The following is a 23,334-nucleotide window of genomic DNA, read 5'->3' as shown; positions in this document are numbered from 1 at the left end:
TATATAGAAAAAAGATATTGCTTAAGGTGAACATAAATAAAATAAATAAAAATAAATAAATAAAAAAATATATATATTTTTTTTTTATTTTTTTTATGGATCATTTTTCATATTATGTCTCATTATGTCATCATATGATGATAGGATGAAACAAAAAAACCAAGCATCCTCGCGACCATATTTATAACAAGTCTTATTCATCTCCTATCTCTATCCTAAGTCTATATTTATCAACTATGTTTATCCTGTTATGAAAAGACAAAAATCACCGAGCAAAAATAATACAAATTTTATATCACTTCACTATTGAAATATTCAATTATATTATAAATATATCCTTTCGCGACTAAAGCCGCCGACTGTGCCAAGTAAAAAACCTCGCTACCATATTTAACGATACTCTATCTGATAAATTGTTAGTTATGTTTTGGATATTCGTACTCTTAGTTCCGGGGGTCTTCTCTAATCCCCTCTTGGTGGAGGCCCCCCAGGGTCAGTTCCGGGGCATACCCGCTGACGATGGCGACTACACTATGTTCCTGGGTATACCGTATGGACAGGTAGACCCAGAAAACCCTTTTGGTGTAAGTTTTAAAATCTGTTTTGACACTTATGAACGTTAAAATTAGGCTTTCATAATGATAAATTAGAACAAACTATTTCCAAAAGAGTAAACTAAGAATCATTTTTTATATAATATTAATACAAACATAATAAAAGTGAAGTACATATTTCCATTTAAGGTTTTATCCATGGCACCAGATATTTATCATAATGAATCAAGTATTATTTATTATTGGTTGCTAGTGTCTTTATCTACATAATAATAACAAACAATTGTGTTTCTACCACCCGTGAATCTTATGTCTTACCTGGTATATGAAAATACGATTAATAGCGGTTAACATAGTATTTTCCTTTAGTAAGTTCTCTAAAGGACGCCGCACGACTCTGGGTTACAATTTTAACATTCCACCTCTTTGATAATATGAATTTTGTAATATGTACGATTACCTACTAATTAACACGTTCACTGCGTAACAGGCCGATATCAGCCTGCCGCGGTATTTCCGCTGGTGCGGACGAAGAAATCTATGTCCCTCTCGCTGGTGCGTAACGATTATCTCAGGTGTTTGTAAAAATTCGACAGGGACAAATATATATTTCATCTTGCGGTCAAAATTGTAGGTTTTCCCCATCAAAACATAACGGCAGGCTTTTATCGACCTACCACGCACTGACGCTGCTTTGCATCCGCTGAGTGCGGCAGTGGGCCTATTTCAGCCCGCCCACCCAACAGGCAGCTGGCGACCCGATACCGCACAGAGCGCGCGCCCGACCAGTTAGTGTTGTGCTATCTAACTGATCTAACATAGCGTTCGATATTATCAACGATGGCAAGCAATACAAATTTTGGAAAATTGAGTAATTTACCTTGCAGTTATTGACAGTGATAGTGACAGCTGTGAAGAAATATTTTCCACTAAGAAAAATAAAAAGTATTTCTGTTTCCAAGACAGGCATACATAAGTAAATAAATAAATTTTTCAGTTCCTTTAGTAGTAAATGTAAATTTACGATTAATTTAACTTGACGATTCAAAAATGTACTTGGTTACCCACTTGAATAAAGATATTTTGAGTTTGAGTTTGAGTTGAGTTTACGATAATTCTGTTTTATTTTCGATATTTCTCTGTCCCATCACTACTAAAAATATATTCTAGTGCGGTTCAGGTCGATATCGGCCTGCCGCTTTTCCTGCTTTATTTCTCATATCCTGTTTGCCAGATCCCGGGGCGAATCAAACCTAAGGAAGTTGGGTTCAAGGTCATTCTAACAATATATAAAAAAAATGTATACATTATGTTTCCACAAAGTTATAGCAATTTAATCTATCCTAGTGCTGTTGGGTCTAGAAAGACCTGCCACGCACCGGCGGAAATATCATTGGGGGCGCATTTTGGCCCGCCGCCGCACCTGATGAAATATTATAATTTTACTTGCCGCAGTGAACGTGTTAAAATAAAAAGAGAAATTTTAACATTTACAGGCGGCTCAACCTCACCCAAGATTCACTGAAATATTCGAAGCTAACAATGATTCTGCAATCTGCCCTCAAGCTGGTGACGCATCAGGCACTATTACCCTTGTCTGTCTCAATCTAAATGTTTACGTACCAAACAATTCAACTGGAAAACTTCCAGTTTTAGTTTGGATACATGGCGGGGGATTTTCCTTTGGTGACGGCACGAAGCGACTGCAAGGACCTAAGTACTTAGTACGCCACAACATAATTGTAGTATCAATAAACTACCGACTTGGTCCATTCGGATTTTTGTGCTTAGACATTCCTAAAGTTTCTGGGAACCAGGGTTTTAAAGACCAGACGATAGCTTTAAGATGGATCCGAGAAAACATTGAATCGTTTGGTGGTGATCCAAACCATGTCACCGCTTATGGAGAGAGCGCCGGTGCCTCTTCGGTTGAGTTCCATATGGCTTCCGAAAATGAGCAACTATTCCAAAGGGCTATTTTATCAAGCGGAGCCATTTTTGCCACACGGAACATAGGTGAAATAGATAATTCTATACCCTTGAAGATAGCAACATCTTTAGGGTTAACAACGGACAACGTTCAAACTGCATTAGATTTTTTGAAAAGCCAAGATGTACAAAGAGTAATTGGAGCATCAAGAGAGCTTGGCATTTTGTCTGGCTGTGTTGAACGAAAATTTAGTGGTGTGGAGGGATTCATGCACGTCCATCCTTTTACATTAGACACGCTACCAAAAGTTGAGAATATGTCTATCATAACCGGATTCAATGATGATGAATCGTTATTTACTTTTATTAACACGCCAGAAGAATCTTTTTCAAACCTTAATCCCTTTAGGGATTTCGCTGAAGAATTTCTTGAAGACAAGGATGAGGTTTACAATTATATTCGACGATTTTACATAGGTGGCCAATCAATAACTTCGAATGTTAGACGAGAGCTGATTGACTTTGCTTCCGACCAAACGTTTAATCATCCATGTCATAGGAGTCTTAAGCGATTCCTGGTTTCCAGTCCGAATGTCTATTATTATATTTTCTCATATACTGGAGGGAGAAATATGGTGAAGGTCAGATTGAACATTACCGAAGGTGGAGCAGCCCATGCTGATGAATTAGGATATGTCTTTCATATTGGCGAGTTAAGTGGATTAGGGAATGCAGAAGATTATGTGATTGTAGATAGGATGACAGAAATGTGGGCAAATTTCGTGAAGTACGGGTGAGTTAAAAATAACATACTTGGTGTTATCAGTATTAAAATGATAACGATATTTTTCATTGAAATATTATCATTAAATATTATCATTAATAGATGTGCACTTTTTACAACTACGATATAAAATTATATTTTTACTTAATGTTTGCGGATAGAATTGTTTTGTATTTTCGATAAAATCCTTATTATTTCTTTGAAATCAATATGGAATATTTAGACGACCGCATCGACTCTGAAATAGTATATAGTACATTAAACTTAATACTAATATTAAGAATTGAGAAATAGAAAATAAAAGCAAGTTTAAAAAGTTTTCTCCCTACGATACTTAATTGTCGAACGAGGAAAGTATGATCTTTCTTTCTTTCTTATAAACATACTATATTCAACGTATGCCAATAATGATATAGCCGACTCGGTGGTCCTACCTTCGATTTTCAATAGATCAGTAACAATTATTTCAAGTTTGAATACAGAAACTTGATCAACTGCAATAATCAATTCATCAGGTATATCTGAAATCTCCCATTTGGGCTTAGACTGATATTTTGCAATATTTTTGGCAGTTATGGATCAGACTCAAACTTAAACTTAAAATATTTTTATTCATATAGGTAAAAAATATTACTTATTAACGTCAATAGAAAAGTAATATAGTAGTATTAAATTGATTCTAATTTACATTTACTACCAGTTCGCAAGTCAAGGGCGGGAAACTCTCAGGCACTTTTTAATCGCCAAGTTTTTAGTCACACAAATTGTTTGAACTGGAAAGTCAATCCCAAGGATTAGGATCATTTAAGTAATCGTCAAATTTATAAAAAAAAGCTTTTTTGGTTCATTTACGTTTAACGAGAGTTTTGAAATTCATTAAGTGATCATTCTCTAATTTCGCTTGTGAGTTTAATGTACTATACGAATACAATTTCAAGATTGTTTTATCTTCTGGAGCCTGGTTGGTCGTACGCTTAGATTAATTATGTTTCGAGTAATTTACTGGTGAAATGCATAATGGTCACCATTTGTTTTAAAATCGTTTATATTTTTTTGAACATACAACATGGCTTCAAGAATATAATATCTATCTAGTCATTATATTCTTGTCATTCTATCGCTAAGAACTCACAAAGCGGTTTGCACCCGCGCCCGCCTTGGTTGCGGGCTCTCAGCCTTTGTAGAATACAGATATTTATGTCAAAATTAAATCACATTTCACGACGCGTTTTACGGCCGCGGTTTGTGCGATTGTTTGCGATACGGTTTGCATGTCATAATATTTAATACCTTAAACTTATGGCTGTGATAGTTTTTAAATGTAATTAATAAATTTCACTTTTGTTTGCAGGAACCCCACACCAGAAGTGACGGAGCTCCTTCCAGTGACCTGGCCAGTTGCCACAGCAGATAACCACCGATACCTGGACATCAACAGAAACCTCGTGGTGGGATATCGACCGTTTCACAGAAGAATGACATTTTGGGATATGTTTCATGTTGTGTTTCCATTTAAGACAAATAGTGCTGTCAGTAATATAACTTTTCATTTCCTTTTGGTTGTTATGTGTTGTCTGTGGAAATTGATTGCTTAAAAGCTGTTTTGACGTATATTGTTATAAATGTTTTAAGGCTTTTTAAAGAAATTTCAAAAAGGTTAGTCGACATCACAGGAGACCGAGGATCTGGCAGCTACCTCGGACAAAGAATTAGTCTAGCAATTCAAAGGGGGAACGCTGCCAGTATCTTCGGAACCTTGCCTAAAGGGACTCCTTTTAATGATATATTTTAGTTTATGTTAAGTTTCGTTATTTATTTCAATGTATATTATTTTAGAATTTAATTGTCATTAAAATATTAAATGTGTCGGAATGTTTTAATATATTAAAGTTCTGTTCTGTCTTATGAGAGATAATTTTTCTTTAACTGGATTTTATAAGCGAAATAATTATTTCCTTAGTACGATGGTACTAATTGCACAACCCACCAGAGAATAAATTACAAAAGTATCATCTCCGGGATTACAATATCCAATTTAAATCACTTTCACATTTGTATTAAATTAGGAAATAGGATTTTGTACCACGACGCATTCACCTTTAGGTACGCCCATGGGCAAAACCTCAATGGCCAAAACAAAAATACACTTGACGTCGATATATTATAGGATCGATATCTGCTTAACAAAAAACGATACTTATTCGCGTAACAAGTGTTAGCGAAACGTATACTTTTACTAGCAATAGATTTTGATGTAACAATAAAATTTACGTCATTTTGGTGCGTTATGTATGCATGTGTATCTGAAAGGTTGAGTTCAGAACCCGGAAATACGACAGTCGTCTTGGACTAACCAGCACAAGGCCAACTAAGATAAGTTATAACAAATACAACAGAGCAATATCAAGTCCTTGTTAAGAATAATATTATACTTAGATTACACTACACTGTGTCAATGAAACGATGGCAGAATTCCATGAATTGGGTTTCGAATTGCTTCCCCATCTACCGTTTTTTTTTCATTAATTTTTAATTATTATTACTATGTAGGTTAAAAAAATTGTTTTGGATTATTATAATAATCAAGTTCCTATTCCCGTCCTCACCAAACAAACACGTTGTTTGAATGCCTAGTGCGGGTAGCAAAGCAGTAGTAAGCGGGTAGTTAGTTTAATACAAATTTGCTGTTTATTTATAACTATAAGTATTCGTACAACTAGTTTTAATAATAATAGCTACACACATAGTCGACAATAAAAAAGATATTACTCACATAAATAAAGTGACTTCTGGCGACCTACCATGAGCTCTTTATGCGAGCCTAATGACAACCAACAACAGCCTTGCGATTCTGTAACTCACTTTTCGAACTCACACAGCGGTTTTCACAGCGGCGGTCGCAATAAAATCAGTCGTAAAGCAGTCATTTTACGATTTGGCATTCTGATAAGGTGGGGAGCTTGTAGTTTATTGTTTGAAACCGCTGTGAGAGTTCGAAAAGTGAGTTACAGAATCGCAAGGCTGAACGGCATCGCTTTAAACCACAACATCGAAAAACAAGCCAGTTTAGGTTTCAACGTGAACTTAGCGCTAATTGTATTTTGTTCATTCAAGTTGTATGAAAGTACATGACCTTAAAAAAATAAGGATTACTGGAAAAGGGATATATTACTAAAAGCTTTTGTTAAACTTTTTTAAGTGACCAAATAGTAATTTAATTATTATTTCATTTAAAAAAGGCATAAAGTAAGATTGGCAAAAACAATACTAATAATAATCTTTATTTATTTTTCTCATAAATATTTCATACATAGACCACAAAATAAACATGTTACAGTTATTTATTATTATATATAATTTTTTTTTCTTCTATTGAGGAAAATGCTTGTTTGTGTGAGACTGATACCTGCTAAAGTTAAGAATAGGCGCAGGCCATCAGGCCTCATCCACTTCGGATTGACAGAAGGTCTTGTAAAGTAGTGAAAATTTATGCAGCATAAACAATTATTATTATAATTTGCAACATTAACGAAAAATAATATATACGGATATACATAAGATTTAGATTTCGGGTATTTGAATATACTTAGAAGCCAGATTCTGATCACATACATTCAAATAATAATAATAATAATCAGTGGCGCTACAACCTTTTTAGATCTGGGCCTCATATTTCTGTATCTGTTTCAAGATCATTTTGTTAATCTAATAGGCAAGTAGGTGATCAGTCTTCTGTGCCTGACGCACGCCGTCGATTTTTTGTGTCTAAGGCAAGCCGGTTTTCTCTCAATGATTTACTTCACCGTTCGAGCGAATGTTAAATAGGTACACGTATAGAAAGAAAGTCCATTATTAAGGATTAAATTATTAATTAATATTTATTGACATAATATTGTTATGAAAAAGAAATCTAAACATTCTTATACGTAACTAGCAAACTTGGCGAACTCTGTTTCGCCACCAGATGGCTTCGTTTTATGTAACATTTCGTTTGGTGATCCCGCTTTTCTGTTGAATTTTTTCCTGATTTTTTTTTTGAATTGCTATAAACCTCACAAAGCCCGAGACCTTTCCAACGAATGCAAAACCGTGGAAATCGGTTCGTGCGTTCTGGAGTTATAGCGTCAGGAAGGAAAACCCGACTTATTTTTATATAGTAGATTTATAAAATGACTAAGTTAAAACAGTTATTCAGCTGTTTGCGCGTAGTGTCATGAAACCTTTTCCCGGTCGATATTTATTTCGTACGGTTTCGATCTCTTTTTTATGAAAACTTAAAGTAATAAAAGAAATGGCCAAATCCTTTATATTTTAAATAAGATATGTTTTTGTAGGTTGGTATGTATATTGTTTTCACATATTGTCATTTATCTGATAAGATTAAAAAAAAGATATGTTATTTATGTGTGAAATCTATAAAATTAACTCCATCTTCATGTCTGTATATTGTATTAATGAAACGAAAATGATTATTTGAAATATATGTATATACTATTTATTATAAATATTTATAAGATCATAATTTTTATACCTTAATATACTCAGAATTAGGCTACAGGTTCAACCGAGTATGGCCGAAAGAATAATGTCCAACACCATAATATATGGAAAATAGATATTTCTTTAGGTGAATATCGGTTGTATTATAATATCGTCATAATGGTCTCATCATACGATGATAATAATTTATGATGAAACATAAACAAAGAACCAAGCATCCTTGCGACCATATTTATAAAAAGTCTTATTTATCAACTATGTTTATCATGTGATGAAAAGACAAAAATCACCGAGCAAAAATAATACAAATTTTATATTAGATACTTTACTATTGAAATATTCAATTATAATATAATTATTTCCTTTCGCGACTAAAGCCGCCGACTGTGCCAAGTAAAAAACCTCGCTACCATATTTAACGATACTTTATCTGATAAATTATTAGTTATGATTTGGATATTCGTACTCTTAGCTCCGGGGGTCTTCTCTGATCCCCTCCTGGTGGAGGCCCCACAGGGTCAGTTCCGGGGCATACCCACTGATGATGGAGACTACGCTATGTTCCTGGGTATACCGTATGGACGGGTAGACCCAGAAAACCCTTTTGGTGTAAGTTTTAAAATCTATTTAACACTTATTTAAACGTTAAAATTCAATTAAAATTTATAGTTTTCTGCATTTAGGCCTGGTTTACAGTTTGAGGCCATGTTAAGTTCGTTTGAAGACGCGATTCCTCAAGATGTTATAATATATATTTTATGAAAATAGCCTAAAGAAACAGCAAACAATATTTCATGAAATAGAACGATTAGGTCCAGGATGGACACAAAGTGCAAATCATTCAGATAAAACATTACACATGTTCGATGATGATAAAAGCTTCATCTACGCCTAAAGGAACCAACTATTTCCAGAAGAATCAGCTGAGAATAGTTTTTTAAATAATATTAATACTAAAAGTGAAGTATTTCCATTTAATATTTTATCCATGACACCAGATATTATCATAATGAATCTATTATTATTTATTATTCGTTGCTTGTGTGTTTATCTACATAATAATAATAATGTTTTTCTATTCCCCGTGAATCTTTTGTCTTACCCGGTACATGAAAATACAATTAATTGCGGTGAAAATAGTCTTGTCCTATAGTAAGTCTCTAAAGGACACAATTTTAACATTTCCACTCTTTGATAATATCAATTTTGTAACTTAAACGATTATCTACTAAATTAAATATAAAGAGAAACTTTAACATTTCAGGCGGCTAAACCTCACCCAAGATTTACTGAAATATTCGAAGCCAACAATGATTCCGCAATCTGCCCTCAATCTGGTGACGCATCAGGCACTATTACCCTCGACTGTCTCAATCTAAATGTTTACGTACCAAACAATTCAACTGGAAAACTTCCAGTTTTAGTTTGGATACACGGTGGGGCCTTTATCAATGGTGACGGCACGAAGCGACTGCAAGGACCTAAGTACTTAGTACGCCACAACATTATTGTAGTATCTATAAACTACCGACTTGGACCATTCGGATTTTTGTGCTTAGACATTCCTGAGGTGTCCGGGAACCAGGGTTTTAAAGACCAGACGATAGCTTTACGATGGATCCGAGAAAACATTGAATCGTTCGGTGGTGATCCAAACCATGTCACCGCTTATGGAGAGAGTGCCGGTGCCGCTTCAGTTGAGTTCCATATTGCTTCCGAAAATGAGAAACTATTCCAAGGGGCTATTATATCAAGTGGGGCCCTTTTTAGCAGATGGGCCATAGGCGAAATAGATAATTCTATACCTTTGAAGATAGCATCATCATTAGGGTTAACGACGGACAACGTTCAAACTGCATTAGATTTTTTGAAAGGTCAAGATGTACAAAGAGTAATTGGAGCATCAACAGGGTTTCGCTTGTTGGCTGGCTGTGTTGAACGAAAATTCAGTGGTGTAGAGGGATTCTTGACCGTCCATCCTTTTACATTAGACACGCTACCAAAAGTCGAGAATATGTCAATCATAATCGGATTTAATGACGATGAATCGTTAGCTAGTTTTATTAACACGCCAGAAGAATCTTTTCCAAACATAGATCCCTTTAGAAGTTTCGCTGAAGGATTTCTTGAAGACAAGGATGAGGTTTACAATTATATTCGACGCTTTTACATAGGTGGCCAATCAATAACTTCGAATGTTAGACGAGAGCTGATTGACTTCTCTTCTGACCAATCGTTTACCCATCCATGTCATAGGAGTCTTAACCGATTCCTGGTTTCCAGTCAGAACGTCTATTATTATATTTTCTCATATACTGGAGGGAGAAATATGGTAAAGGTTAGAATGAACATTACCGAAGGTGGAGCAGCCCATGCTGATGAATTAGGATATGTCTTTGATATTGGCGAGTTAAGCGGATTAGGGAATGCAGAAGATTATGTGATTGTAGATAGGATGACAGAAATGTGGGCAAATTTCGTAAAGTACGGGTGAGTTAAAAACAACATACTTAGCGTTATCAGTTTTGAAATGTATTAATTGAAATATTATCATAGTTATGAATTTTTCACAATTACGGTATTAATATTATCTTTTAACTTAATGCTTGCTTATTAATATTAACTTTAACTCGGTGCGTATAGAGCTGTTTTGTATTTTCGATAAAATCCTTATTATTTCTTTGAAATCATTGGAACTCTGAAATAATATACGTAGTATGTACATTAAACTAAATTAAATAATTTTTAAAACTAAAAATTGAGAAATAGGAAATTAAATAATAATAATAAAATATTTATAAATAGAAAACTAAAACCAATTTAAAGGTTTGCTCCCTGTTGCAGTGTATTTTATTTCTTGCATTTTCTCGCTGTATTGCGATATTCGAGCGAGGAATCCACCAGCTCTGAGGTCACCTTTCTTTCTTTCTTATTTATATATTTTAACGTATGCTGATAATGATATAACCGACTCGGTGGTCCCGACTTCAATTTTCAGTGGATCAGTAACAATTGTTTCGAGTTTGAATACAGAAAGTTGATCAACTGCCATGATATCAGTAATTTCCCATTAGGGCTTAGACTGATATTTTGCAATATTTTTGGCATTCTTGGCTGTAATAGTTTTTAAATGTAATTAATAAAATGTTCTGGTTTTTGCAGAAACCCCACACCAGAAGTGACAGAGCTCCTTCCAGTGACTTGGCCGGTTGCCACAGCAGAGACCCACAGATACCTGGACATCAACAGCAACCTCGTGGTGGGATATCGACCTTTTCACAGAAGATTTACATTTTGGGATATGTTTGATGTTGTGTTTCCATTTAAGACAAATAGTGCTGTCAATAATACTAATTTTAATTTCCTTTTGGTTGTTATGTGTTGTCTGTGGAAATTGATTGCTTAAAAGCTGTTTTGACGTATATTATTATAAATATATTTATATATTAAAGTTCTGTTTTTAACCATCTTGAGATGTAATTTCATTTCAACTGGATCTTATAAGCGAAACAATTATTTCCTTAGTACAATAGGCACAACCCACTAGAGAATAAATTACAAAAGTATTATATCCGGGATTCGAACCGTGTATACGTGTAATACGTGACAGTATCTAATCTAAATCACTTTCACATTTGTATTAAATCGAATAAAGAAGATATTACTCACAGGAATAAAGTGACTTCTGGCGACTTACCACGACCTCTTTATGCGAGCCTAATGACAACCAACAACTGAACGGCATCGCTTTTAACCACGACATCGAACAACAAGCCAGTTTAGGTTTCAACGTTCAATACATTTGCTACAAATGTATTGAAAATGCGCACATCGGAAGCACAGTTGTAGCGTGGCACCGCTTTGAGAATGTCGACATCATCGTCTGATGACGAAGATTTCTTGTTGTGGCGATTAATGAGAAAAAAAGACGTTATTGGGTTCATCCGTTTAATCAAGATTGCACAAATTGTACGGGAATTTCAAAATTTCACAAGAATTACAATCCGATGAAGAACAGTTCCAGTTATATTATCGAATGTCTGAAAACACATACAAGCTATTATTAAATTAGGTATACCTGATTTATAAAATGACTAAGTTAAAACAGGTGTTCAGCTGTCTGCGCGTAGTTCCGTAAAACTTTTTTCCGGTCGATATTTATTAAGTACAGCTTCGATCTCTTTTTTTTATGGAAACTTAGAGTAATGAAAGAAATTGCTAATTCCTTTATATTTTAAATAAGACATGTTTTTGTAGATTGCCTATGTATGTATATTGTTTTCACATCTTACCATTTATCTGATAAGATTAAAAAGATATGTTATGTTATTTATCTGTGAAATCTATAAAATTAACTCCATCTTCACAAATCTTTCTCATGCTGATTCATCATCACCAATTTTTCTTTGCTTATATTTAAACACTGAATATGATACATATTACCGCATTTAAATTTAGAACACTTCAAGTACAAAGAATTATTAATTCTGTTTTTACAGTTCTTGCATTCCATTTTTGCACGCAAATTAAAACAACTGACTACTTAGAAAACAAAAAATACGTCCGCCTACCGTCGTCGCACCGACGTAATTTATAAGCCCAATAAAATAAATATGGATAACTTTCTCGAGATATATTCACAACAATTGCACAAATTGAAACGAACAATAGTCTTTGGCGATTACAACCTGGACTTACTCAACCCGGACTTAGCGACACGCAAATATAAGAACACCTTAAAAGAGAACAACTACAAAATCCTGAACAAAATAAGCCCAAAACACTGTACCCGCGAAACAACCTCAACCAGGACAATGTTAGACCATGTATCTTGTAATTTAAGTGAAAATAATTTTCATTTTATCACAATGGGATCTTCAATGTCTGACCACAAACAAATACTTTTAGAGATAAAGCAATACCAACCACCAACTATCATAAAACAGCAAAAAAACGCAGTTGACTTCAGCAAACTTTATCGATGCCTGGATGAATATCCTAAAAATCATGAAGACGTAGAGTATGATGAATTGGCAGGGAAACTGAAATCCTGTTTAAATAAGTGCAGAATCACAAAATTGACTGGATTAAAAAAGAACTATTAGAAGAGATAAATAGCAAGAACATATTATGGCAAAAATATAAAACAAATGCGGTGGACACGAAATTAAAAGCAGAGTATGAACATATAAAAGCTAGAGTATCACACAATATAAGAAAAGCGAAAAGTGAATATTATCTGAAGAGGTTTGAAGAAAATTCTAGTAAACCACGAAAAATGTGGAGACTTATAAACGACTTAGCTAAAAACAAAGTGCATGACAGAGCTGGACCAGACAAATATGAAACGGCAGCTGGTACTATTACGGACAAAAAAGAAATATGTGAAAGTTTTAACTCATATTTTTCGACTATTGGCTCAACCCTAGCAAATATGATTTCTAAAAAATCAAAAGTACCTCAAATTTTAGAAGAGTGTAGTCTAACTGATAGACAAGAATTGCGATTTCTGAAACCAGTAACTACGTAAGAAGTTATTACCATAATTAAAAATTTGGACTGTAATACTGCATCTGGCATTGATGGTATTAGTACAAAATCAATTAAATGCGTAAAAGACATTATTGCCACGGAACTAACAGTCTGCATTAACTATCATTTGGCACGAGGTATTTTTCCCAACGAGTTAAAGGTTGCAAAAGTTGTACCAATTCATAAAGCCGGAAGTAAACTTGACCCGTGCAATTATCGCCCTATATCAGTTCTCCCAGTGCTTTCTAAGGTATTTGAAAAGATTCTTTATAACCAATTAGAGTCATTCCTTAATTCAAAAGGTTTCTTTTACCGAAAACAATATGGCTTTAGAGCTCAATCAAATACTCTCGCTGCCACAATTGACCTCGTAACCAAAATTAAAAATAAAATTGATCAAAAACAAGTTGCCTTAGGTATATTTATTGATCTCAAAAAAGCCTTTGACACCATTAGTCATGAAAAATTATTACAAAAACTAAAACTTACCGGTGTTACAGGCAAAGCACTTGAAATTTTTAAATCATATATGGAGAACCGAAAACAAATAGTAAAAATAGGTGAATATGAAAGCAATTCCTGTATCCTGAATTTTGGCGTTCCTCAGGGATCAATATTAGGCCCCCTCATGTTCCTCATTTAACAGTATCAGTGATTTGGGTCTCAAAGGTGACATCTCCCTTTATGCAGACGACACAAGTCTCTTTTACTTTGGAAACTCGATCGAAGCTCTAATAGCCGACGCACAAAATGATCTTAATCTGTTAAATGAGTGGTTTCAGTCAAATCTTTTAACTATTAATATTACAAAAACAAATTATGTTATTTTTGCAGCAAAAAATAAAAAAATAAATAATAATTTCGAACTTAAAATAGACGGAAAAATACTTGAACGAAAACCTAAAGAAAAATATCTCGGACTTATTTTGGATAGTAACCTAACTTGGAAGCCACATCTAGAAAAAATTAAACTTAAACTAACACCACTCACAGGGGCACTGCGAAACATAACAAATTGTCTCCCTCAAAAAGTGCGGTATATACCTATCTATAATTCTCTGGTTAAGCCTCATGTCGACTACCATGTCATTGAGGTCTGGGGTACTGCAGCAAAGAGTAATTTGGATCCTATCCAAAGAACTCTGAATAGATTGATTAAAAACTTATTTAATTATAAATTTCGGACGCCTACTGAAAGGATATACGAGGAAACAAAACTAATGAAACAAACGTACATATATTACACTTGTATTCTAATACGCAAAATATTAAATAGGGAAATTAATTCTAATATAAAATTTTTAACCAAACAACAAACACGAAACATTAACTTAAGACGTGCTAGTTACTTGGTGACCCGCCCTCCTAGAACTAACTATGGAAAAAGAAGTTTGGAGTATGAGGGTGTTACAATTTATAATAAGTTACCATCAGTTATAAAAGCAGAACAAAATTATGCCCGATTTAAAAAGCTTCTAAAAACTTACACATTAATTACATACAAATAAGTGATTAAAATATAATATGTATATATATATATATATATATTTATATATTGACAAGAATGCGATAACACTTGAAAAGTTCAATGTTTAAAGAACTTTAAACTAACACCACTCACGGTGTTAAAAAATTGTAATTGATATTGACCAAAATCTGCCTATAAGTGATTTTAGTTTGTAAAAATGTTTTATAAACCTTGTACATACCCTAAATATATAAATATAGGAATAAACTAAAAATAAAATAGTGTTATGAAAAAAATTAAAATAATCAATATAAACTTGTCAGACTATGCCATCAATGCCACATCTAGTAAAAAATCAAATTCGAACATCCGTGTTTTGCTTGGTTGACTGATCAAGTTTATTATGTCTACCCACATTTTTGGTGCTGTTCTGTTTTGTTATTTTATATATGTACCTACATCTGTGCGCTCTAATTTCTAATTTTTAATCTTAGTTTTAAATATGTGTTTCTCAGTAAGTGAATTTTGTATGCAATTCTTATGAGAAATAAAGTTATTCTTAAACCTAAACCATTTATCTGATAAGATTAAAAAGATATGTTATGTTATTTATCTGTGAAGTCTATAAAATTAACTTCATCTTCGTGTCTGTATATTGTATTTTATATATGTAGCAAACGAAAATAATTATTTGAAATATATGTACACATGATTTATTATAAATATTTATAAAATCATATTTTTTATACCGGAATATACTCAGAATTAGGTTAGGTACAGGTTCAACTCCAATAATAACGGAATAGCCAAATTCATATATAGAAAATATATATATATTGTTCAAGGCAGATACGGGTTGTATAATGAAATCAGACATTAACAAAGAACCCAGCATCCTTACAACCATATTTATAAAAGTCCTACTAATCTCCTATGTTGAAATGACAAAACTTGTCTGAATTTGGGAGTAAAATAATCAATTAGAATATAAAAAATAATAGTAGTCCTTTTCGCGACTAAAGCCGCCGACTGTGCCAAGTAAAAAACCTCGCTACCATATTTAACGATACTCTATCTGATAAATTGTTAGTTATGATTTGGATATTCGTACTCTTAGTTCCGGGGGTCTTCTCTGATCCCCTCCTGGTGGAGGCTCCCCACGGTCAGTTCCGGGGCTTACCCGCTGATGATGGAGACTACACTATGTTCCTGGGTATACCGTATGGACAGGTAGACCCAGAAAACCCTTTTGGTGTAAGTTTTTAAATCTATTTTTAAAATCTATTTATAGTTTTCTGCTTTTAAACCTGGTTTGCCGTAAGAGGCAATAATGTAGGTTCGTTTGAAGATGCGTTTATCAGAATGTTATAAATTATAATAAATATTTTAGATAAGTTACGTAACGCTGAGTTATTTTTATATGTTAGAATGAAATGGCAACAAGTGACATAAAAAGCCTATTTCATTTTGAAACAGCAAATAATATTTAATTAAATAGAACAATTAGGTCCAGGATGTGATTGTACACAAAGTCCAAATCATTCATTCAGATGAAATAATACACATGATCGATGATAATTAAGGCTTTCATAATGATAATAACTTAATGTACGCCAAAAAGAACAAACTATTTCCAATAGAATCATTTCTTAAATACATAATATTAATACAAACATACTAAAAGTTAAGGATTTATATTAAGGTTTTATCCATTGCACCAGATATTTATCATAATGAATCAAGTATTATTTATTATTGGTTGCTAGTGTCTTTATCTACATAATAATAATAAATAATAATGTGTTTCTACTCCCCGTGAATCTTTTGTCTCACCTGGTGAAAATACGATTAATTGCGGTTAACATAGTATTGTCCTTTGTTAAGTTCTCTAAAGGACGCCGCACGACTCTGGGAAACAATTATAACATTTCACCTCTTTGATAATATGAATTTTGTTATATGTACCATTACCTAGAAAAGAAAATAAAAAGAGAAATTTTAACATTTACAGGCGGCTCAACCTCACCCAAAATTTACTGAAATATTCGAAGCCAACAATGATTCTGCAATCTGCCCTCAACCTGGTGATGTATCAGGCACTATGACCCTCGACTGTCTCAATGTAAACGTTTACGTACCAAACAATTCAACTGGAAAACTTCCAGTTTTAGTTTGGATACACGGTGGGGCCTTTATCAATGGTGACGGCACTAAGCGACAGCAAGGACCTAAGTACTTAGTACGCCACAACATAATTGTAGTATCAATAAACTACCGACTTGGTCCATTCGGATTTTTGTGTTTAGACATTCCTGAGGTATCCGGGAACCAAGGTTTTAAAGACCAGACGTTAGCTTTACGATGGATCCGAGAAAACATTGAATCGTTCGGTGGTGATCCAAACCATGTCACCGCCTATGGAGAGAGCGCCGGTGCTGCTTCAGTTGAGTTCCATATTGCTTCCGAAAATGAGCAACTATTCCAAAGGGCTATTATATCAAGTGGGGCCCTTTTTGCCAGATGGACCATAGGTGAAATAGATAATTCTATACCCTTGAAGATAGCAACCTCTTTAGGGTTAACAACGGACAACGTTCAAACTGCATTAGATTTTTTGAAAGGTCAAGATGTACAAAGAGTAATTGGAGCATCAACAGGGTTTCGCTTGTTGGCTGGCTGTGTTGAACGAAAATTCAGTGGTGTAGAGGGATTCTTGACCGTCCATCCTTTTACATTAGACACGCTACCTAAAGTTGAGAATATGTCAATCATAACCGGATTTAACGATGATGAAGCGTTAGGTTATATTATTAACACGCCAGAAGAATCTTTTCCAAACCTAAATCCCTTTAGGGATTTCGCTGAAGAATTTCTTGAAGACAAGGATGAGGTTTACAATTATATTCGACGCTATTACATAGGTGGTCAATCAATAACTTCGAATGTTAGACGAGAGCTGATTGACTTCGCTTCCGACGAATCGTTTACCCATCCATGTCATAGGAGTCTTAAGCGATTCCTGGTTTCCAGTCAGAACGTCTATTATTATGTTTTCTCATATACTGGAGGGAGAAATATGGAGAAGGTTAGAATGAACATTACTGAAGGTGGAGCGTCCCATGCTGACGAATTAGGATATGTCTTTGACATGGGCGATTTAAAGGGATTAGGGAATGAACAAGATTATGTGATTGTAGATAGGATGACAGAAATGTGGGCAAATTTCGTAAAATACGGGTGAGTTAAAAACAACATACTTAGTGTTATCAGTATTGAAATGATAGCGGTATTCTTTATTTGAAAGATTATCATAGATATACGTACTTTTTACAATCACGTTATAAATCTTTTGGCTTGCTGCTTACGCGTAAAGAACTGTTTTGTATTTTCGATAACATCCTTCTTATTTGATATTAATTATATTGAGATCGTTCTTATGGAGTATGAAGCCGACGACATCGAAAATAAACTATTTATTTTATATAAATAGTAATAATAATAATTTGTTCGTTTTCTGCCAAGAAAGATCCTTTTGTCGTATCTCCCCAATTTGAAGGCGCTCTCCTTAGTTCGTCACACAGCCTCAGTATCCTTGGGGTTGGCATTTCGAAAGAAGTCCAATTTCGCAGTCATCTGGAAGAAAAAGCCAAACTGGCTTCCAAAAAGCTGGGTGTTTTGGGTAGGGCTAAGCAGTATTTCACTGAGGTGCAACGTATGCAGCTCTACAAAGCTCAAGTACGACCTCATATGGAATACTGCTCGCATCTCTGGGCCGGTGCTCCCAAATACCAGCTTCTTCCTTTTGACCAAATTCAGCGAAGGGCTTGTCGAATTGTCAATCTCCAATGTCTTACTGATCGGCTTGATTCTCTATCGCTACACAGAGACATTGCGTCTCTTCGCGTTTTTTACAAAATTTATTACGGAGAGTGTTCTGAAGAATTGTTTGGGTTGATCCCTCCTGCCTCTTTTCAACACCGTACGAGCCGAACGACCTCTAAATTTCACCAGCATCATCTTGATGGTTGGAGGTCTTCCACGGTCCGCTTCACTAGGCATTTTCTGTTGCGAACTAGCGAACTGTGGAATCGGCTCCCGGGGGGGGTCTTCCCTCAGAGATACGACCTCCAAATTTTTAAAAAACGAGCCTACTCCTCCCTCAAAGGCCGGCAACGCACCCACTAAAATGGGTGTCTATGGGCTGCGTGGACTACCCTTTTTGGTCGTCCCGCAAGCTCGTTTGCCCCCCTATTATATAAAAAAAATAATAATAATAATAATAATAATTATATAATAGATAATTTAAACAAATTTAATGCTGGCATTTCTTCGCTGTGTTGCGATGTACTTATTCGTTGAGCGAGGAAAGCAACAGCACTGGGATTACCCGTACTATCTTGCTTTCTTTCATATTAATATATTTTAACGTAATATGCTGATAATGATTTAACCGACTCGGTTTTTCGGTAGATCAGGAATAATTATTTGGAGTTACAATACAGAAAGTCATATAATCAATCAATCAGGCGTAAAGATATCCGTTATTTGTCCATTAGAGCTTAGATATATAATATAAGCCATTATATTTTGCAATATTTTTGGCATTCTTGACTGTGATAGTTTTTAAATGTAATTAATAAATTTCACTGGTGTTTGCAGGAACCCCACACCTGAAGTGACGGAGCTCCTTCCAGTGACCTGGCCAGTTGCCACAGCAGAGACCCACAGATACCTGGACATCAACAGTAACCTCGTGGTGGGATATCGACCGTTTCACAGAAGAATGACATTTTGGGATATGTTTCATGTTGTGTTTCCATTTAAGACAAATAGTGCTGTCAATAATATAACTTTTAATTTCCTTTTGGTTGTTATGTGTTGTCTGTGGAAATTGATTGCTTAAAAGCTGTTTTGACGTATATTGTTATAAATGTATTAATATATTAAAGTTCTGTTTTTAACCGTCTTATGAGAGATTATTTTTCTTGGACTGGATCTTATAAGCGAAATAATTATTTCCTTAGTACGATAATTCTTATGGCACAACCCACCAGAGAATAAATTACAAATGTATCATTTGCGGGATTACAGTATCTAATCTAAATCACTTTCACATTTGTATTAAATTAGGAAATAGGATTTTGTACCATGACGGATTTACCCTTAGGTACGCCCATGGGCAAAAACTCAATGGCCAATACAAAAATACACTTGACGTCGATATATTATGGGATCGATACCTGCTTAACAAAAAAGGATACTTATTCGCGTAAAAAGTGTTCGCGAAACGTATATTTTTATCTAGTAATCGATTTTGACGTAGCAATAAAATTTACGACATTTTGGCGCATTATGTATATGATAGTTTGAGCTATCTACACAAGGCCAACTAAGATAAGTTATAACAAATACAACAGTGCAATATCAAGTCCTTGTTAATAATAATATTGTTTTTATAATAACATGCACTGTGTCACAAATCAATGAAAACGATGGCAAAATTCCATTCCATTGGGTTTCGAATTGCTTCCGCATCTACCGTATTCTCCAGGTTTGGCACCTAACTACATTTTCCTATTCTCAGGCCTCTAGAGAATGCTCGCTGGATAGAAATTTTGCGTGAATGAAGAGGTAATCGCCGAAACTGAAGCCTATTTTGAGGCAAAAAATATCGTAGTATAAATATGATAGCGTTGTAACGCTATCGAAGGCAAATCAAATTAAAACAAAAATACTTTTTCTATGTTACCCTACAAACTTTTCAGCCCACCTAATAAATAAACAAATAAGATTAATTAATCATAAGCCGAAGGTCGCCTTTAATTATGTAGGTTACTGATTGTTCTCTTGTGAACGTCAAAAATGACACTATTTTAAACATAGTACTTAACTATTATTGATATACAAGTATTCGTGCTTTATCACACACATACATAGAGCAGTGTTCAAGTCATTTGGTTTTTCTATATGTAAACAGTAATTATTTAGCAAAATAGTAATCGAATCTTTTCGAGTACTTCACCTTCGTATCACGTTTAAACGATCGACGAACGTAGTTAGATGTATCGTTTACCAGAATAACACCGTTTCCAGCAATTTTTCAAACTATTGTAGTGGTTATTAAAATTCTTTATGACTTCGTATTTTGGCGTAGTGCTTTATGTTACCGCTGTCAGATTTTATATTAATCACCCTTTAGTGGTAAAAGCGAAAGCTTTTACGGTTTAAATGATGAGCCAATACCTATGCCAGTTGTATAATAATAAATTTATAGGATTTCTATGTGTGCTAATTGTTATAGCATCTAGTGAGTTGATAGACCACTTATAATGTATATCAAGATAATCCATAAATGTTATCAAAAATTTTGTGTCGCTCTTCATTGGAATTACAAGATTAAACAGAGCAAGAGGCGGTCTTCCCGCTACTTAGCTGCTTCCAGGCAACCCAAATGAAGGAAAACAATTATTGTGAAATGCTGCGTTGGTAGTTCCTTTGCTAAGAAGAGGTTTCTATGTCTTTGCAGTTCATGTGTTGGTGATAAAAGTATCAATTTACAAATGTATAAGACATGTCATCTGCTTTTCCAATCCATGTTGATTATCTTTATCTAAGATATTTCCTTCTTTATAATATACTAGCTGGCCTGGCGAACATCGTACCGCCTAACAGTCGATTCTTTATTTTTTTAAATACTTATTCTGCTATTCGGGACACCGGTCTAGCTAGTAAGATAAAAAAAGAAAGTTGATAATACAACAAATACATTATGTCAAAAAATAAAAATTTACCTTCCCGGAACCCCTCCACTAACACTTTACTTTATCATATGGTATTAAAGTTCAAATTGCCTTTAAATATTATTACGAATATTTTGTATGGGAATATAGAAAAGCGTTGTTTTTAGACTTTTTCACTCAATTTTTTTTAATTTTTCTCTCCGTAAGAACCTTCCTCGTACTTCAAGGAATATTATAAAAAAAGAATCAGACAAATTGGTCAAGCTGTTTTCATGTTATGTCGTGACAACGGAAAACGGGTTTCATTTTTATATATAAAGATTTAATTGTATTAATTAAACTATTAATTGTTTTAATTTTCTATCTATTAAATTTTAATTATTATTACTATGTAGATTAAGAATATTATAAATACTGTATCATTGTAACAAATATTTATCTGTAATGTTATATTCTTTGACACAAGTTTGTTATTAAATAGGTCCTTAAACCTAAGCTCCGAGAAGTACATATTTGTAATATGAAAGTCAAACGTAACTTGTTGACTCATTACCGTAACTAAAAGTATCAATAACTTCGAACAATAGGCTCTTTACATTCTAGCGATTTATATTACAAGATATGGAAATGGAAATATTTCAGATTTATATAAGAATATTCGTTTATTAATGTAACTTATTAAAGTACATATTTGCAATAATAATAATAAAAAATTAAAACCAACTTTAAAAGTTTGGTCCCTGTAGAAGTGTACCTTTAACGCTGGCAGCATTTTCTCGCTGTAATGCGATAAAAGTATCTAAAATATATTTTTTTATAGAACAAGGAGCAAACGGGGACCTCACCTGATGTTAAGTGATACCGCCCATGGACACTAGAAGGACCCTAAGCTGGTTCCACGTAGTGGTTATCCGCGGCAGAAACTGCCTTTAGTTCAGGGGTTGAATTTCGTATTGTGCCTCGACGTCCGATGATGAAACTCAGCTGCATACATCCGAACAACTCCTCTGAACTTCTAACAAATTTTATAGAGTGAGAGTCACACTTTAAAAATTTTAAATTATCAGAAACTACTTAATTTCAGGTTTTATCATTTGTGTTCATGTCCAGTGTTTTTCTATTTGCCTGTCATATATATTTGGTTAAATATATTCCATCGGTCTTTGTTTCTCTATTAAAACTCTTAAGAGTTACCTATCCATAAAGACGTTATTCAATTCACGGAATATCAAATTAATAAACCTGGGAGTAACTAAATTAGTGAGTGCAATTATTAATTAATTTATTAAAAGTTTTTCAACACTCGGTACGCTGATATTATTTATTTTTTATACATTGGTATCTACATAATCAAAATACGCCTGGAGTACAAGTACAAGTTTTAAAATTTACAGCAGACCACATCCGATTACAAAGTCGCAATGAATAAGGCTTTGTCTTCAAAAATATTTTATATGTTTTTGTATCACAGGTATGTAATATATAATGTATTAAAATTGACTGCGTAAAATAAATAATCGCCTTACACCCGCTGGTGCGTAACCAGCCTATCTCACTGTCAACAACAAACAGCCTAGCAAAACATCCGTTCAGAAATAGTTCTTAGGGAATGCTGGGAACTGCAACTTAATTTAGCAAGTCTGTTTCGCAAATATTGGTTGTCACAGTCCTATACGTATACGTATATACCTGCTCGGAACGCACTTAAACGAGACGGGTTATTCATTACTTTCGTATACGAACAGAAAAGCTGAGAATAAAATAGTTCTAATAAATCACTCTTCTGAGCCCTTTATAATATAGAATATTATTTGGAATATAGCACCT

General features: G+C 34.1%; 2 protein-coding genes across 5 annotated transcripts; both read left to right on the top strand.

The window, feature by feature from the left end:
• Positions 1-422: 422 nt before the first annotated feature.
• LOC125061518 (acetylcholinesterase-like) lies at positions 423-4,862 on the top strand. The gene is made up of 3 exons (XM_047666996.1): positions 423-584; positions 2,051-3,276; positions 4,619-4,862. The coding sequence occupies exons 1-3, from the start codon at positions 423-425 to the stop codon at positions 4,860-4,862; spliced, it is 1,632 nt and encodes a 543-aa protein (XP_047522952.1).
• Positions 4,863-8,229: 3,367 nt separating this feature from the next.
• On the top strand, positions 8,230-19,736 carry LOC125061593 (acetylcholinesterase-like). 4 transcript variants are annotated; one of them, XM_047667082.1, is made up of 3 exons: positions 8,230-8,376; positions 16,779-18,004; positions 19,427-19,736. In XM_047667082.1, the coding sequence occupies exons 1-3, from the start codon at positions 8,326-8,328 to the stop codon at positions 19,668-19,670; spliced, it is 1,521 nt and encodes a 506-aa protein (XP_047523038.1). In that variant the 5' UTR covers positions 8,230-8,325; the 3' UTR covers positions 19,671-19,736. The 4 variants fall into 4 exon arrangements, with proteins under 4 accessions (XP_047523038.1, XP_047523040.1, XP_047523039.1 ...); XM_047667084.1 differs by lacking the exon at positions 16,779-18,004 and adding an exon at positions 9,032-10,257; XM_047667083.1 differs by lacking the exons at positions 16,779-18,004; positions 19,427-19,736 and adding exons at positions 9,032-10,257; positions 10,930-11,240.
• The last annotated feature ends 3,598 nt before the right edge of the window (positions 19,737-23,334 follow it).

The sequence above is a fragment of the Pieris napi genome, chromosome 23 (genome assembly GCF_905475465.1).
Source record: "Pieris napi chromosome 23, ilPieNapi1.2, whole genome shotgun sequence".
Classification (NCBI taxonomy): Eukaryota; Metazoa; Arthropoda; class Insecta; order Lepidoptera; family Pieridae; genus Pieris; species Pieris napi.
This window is presented reverse-complemented; position numbering and strand designations above follow the sequence as displayed.

Coding starts and splice junctions, on each gene's coding strand:
- LOC125061518 (XM_047666996.1), top strand. CDS start 423: ATGTTTTGGATATTCGTACTCTTAGTTCCGGGGGTCTTCTCTAATCCC. Junction 585..2,050: donor ACCCAGAAAACCCTTTTGGT/GTAAGTTTTAAA, acceptor TAACATTTACAG/GCGGCTCAACCTCACCCAAG. Junction 3,277..4,618: donor GCAAATTTCGTGAAGTACGG/GTGAGTTAAAAA, acceptor TTTTGTTTGCAG/GAACCCCACACCAGAAGTGA.
- LOC125061593 (XM_047667081.1), top strand. CDS start 15,860: ATGATTTGGATATTCGTACTCTTAGTTCCGGGGGTCTTCTCTGATCCC. Junction 16,022..16,778: donor ACCCAGAAAACCCTTTTGGT/GTAAGTTTTTAA, acceptor TAACATTTACAG/GCGGCTCAACCTCACCCAAA. Junction 18,005..19,426: donor GCAAATTTCGTAAAATACGG/GTGAGTTAAAAA, acceptor TGGTGTTTGCAG/GAACCCCACACCTGAAGTGA.